This window comes from Penaeus monodon, chromosome 28, assembly GCF_015228065.2.
Source record: "Penaeus monodon isolate SGIC_2016 chromosome 28, NSTDA_Pmon_1, whole genome shotgun sequence".
Taxonomy (NCBI): domain Eukaryota; kingdom Metazoa; phylum Arthropoda; class Malacostraca; order Decapoda; family Penaeidae; genus Penaeus; species Penaeus monodon.
Genome location: NC_051413.1, coordinates 15,076,666 through 15,078,481, shown reverse-complemented (window position 1 = coordinate 15,078,481; position 1,816 = coordinate 15,076,666). Strand labels below are relative to the sequence as shown.

Here is a 1,816-nt window from a genome sequence, read left to right as displayed (position 1 = left end):
TCCCCGTGAGTGACTTCACTTCCCCCCTCCCCCCTCGAGCCGTGGAGCGGGACGAAGTGGCAGCGCCGTCGCCGTCGCAGCAGAAGCGGAAGACGAGCACGACACCGCGGAAGTCCGCCTCCAAGGGTAGCGGCGACACCAAGCGCACCACGCACGAGAAGAGCAAGTCCGTGACAATCGTCGTGAACGACCAGCACGTCACGTACTCCAACACGGCCAGCACGTACACGACCACGGCTGCAGGCGGGCACCGCCACAACGGCAGCCTGACGAACGGCGACCTTGGGGGCCTCCACGCGCCCAACGGCGAAGTGGTGGCGGTGAACGGGCACGCGCTGACCAAGGGCGACCTCGGCGGCGACTCCACCAGGCCGTCCTCCGCCGCCTCAACGGCGGGGGGCACCAAGGTCGATCCGGACATTCAGGTTAGTCGAGGTCATGCACGAGGGTCATCTTGTAACGTTTGTGCCTTTCAAATTATTATTATTATTGTGTTGTCAAAGAAAAGAGGATTTAGAATAGGTAAGTTTCCCCTAAATTTCGCCTCTGGTTGGTTGTGCTGTCTGTTGTTGGCACACCGTTATTTTGGGGTAGATCCTGTTCATTATGGAAATGAGATATGCAGTCAGTGAATAAATAAAATGTGTACAGTATAAGTAAGAATATGAAGGTTTGTTTGATGAATATTGAAAATTCTGAGATGTGTCATTTTAACGCTTATCTATCCCAATCGATAATGTCATTAAAGTGAAGTGGCGTGTCAACGCGATTTCAGAATTTTCTAGGTGTTGGTAAGATAATTTGATGATGAAAGTAATTTTGGAGGGAAGCTTTTGCAGAAAAGAGTAACGGATCCACATTTTCACATGATTCATGCATGTAGATTTTTTCGTCTTGTAGAAGTATTGATGGTTCAGGCGTAGGTAGAACTTTCGGTCCAAAACTAGAGTAAGTCGGATAAGCTCTGTAGTTACTGTAATCAATTGATGGCCAGAATGACATTCAAGGCTCGAATCTTTTCTTTGATTCTGTTCATGAAAAGGGTGGAAAGGTAGTTAGACCTCGAGTAAAAGTTGCGTAGACGTAGATCTAGTGGCCATTCTTCGCCGCGCGCTGGCTTGTTGGCGCATCCTGAAGCAAACAGACCGACTTGGATTGCATGGCTGCTTTCAGTTTGCGCCTCGCGTGCGTGTTTTTGCTCGGCCAAGATGCGGGAGAGGCATGGCGCTACCCTGCCGGAAACGTGCATGATTTTGGCAAGGAAGTACTTCCACTGCAATTGGCTCTGTGATATGCGGGGAAGAAGCTGATTAGCTGACTGCTGAAAGGGAAATACATTCCCAATGAAGTCATAATTACAATGTGCTCCCGGCGCCCGACCGCTCGACGGGGAAGATGAAGGTCAAAATAGAAAACAGATTGTGTCACCACGCAATAAACGTGAAATACATATTCTAAAGCAAATGCGGAGCGCACTTGCACATTCCCCTAATCCCCGGCTTAGGTGACTCAGTAGTTAGAGCCTCCAGGAAGTCCAGTCCACCAAGTGGTTCTTAAAACAGATAATTGAAATGTAGCCCAAGGTAGTTCAGTTCACGACGGAAATAGGGCAGAGTCTCCCGAACCTAATACCTCTCCAACAACCCTGTTCGGTGCCGTCGCCGCGAGCATTGTGGAAAACTAACTCTCAGCTTGTGTTGATGGCCAGCATGGAACTTCAGATCAGTAATAGCGATGCTGTTTGCGATCATGCCTGCTATTTGACACCCCTTCCCTTGTACATAATTCTAGTAAGTACCTGTACCATATAACCTTC

The 1,816-nt window shown here is 49.3% G+C and overlaps 1 protein-coding gene across 1 annotated transcript in view; it reads left to right on the top strand.

Annotated features, from left to right (window-relative positions):
* The window catches only part of LOC119591374 (flocculation protein FLO11-like), a gene marked incomplete at its 3' end in the record, with an annotated part of 85,043 nt that overhangs the window by 81,638 nt on the left and 1,589 nt on the right, over window positions 1–1,816 (top strand). The window contains 1 exon segment of the mRNA XM_037940116.1: window positions 1–425. Within this exon segment, the coding sequence (XP_037796044.1) occupies window positions 1–425 (425 nt within the window).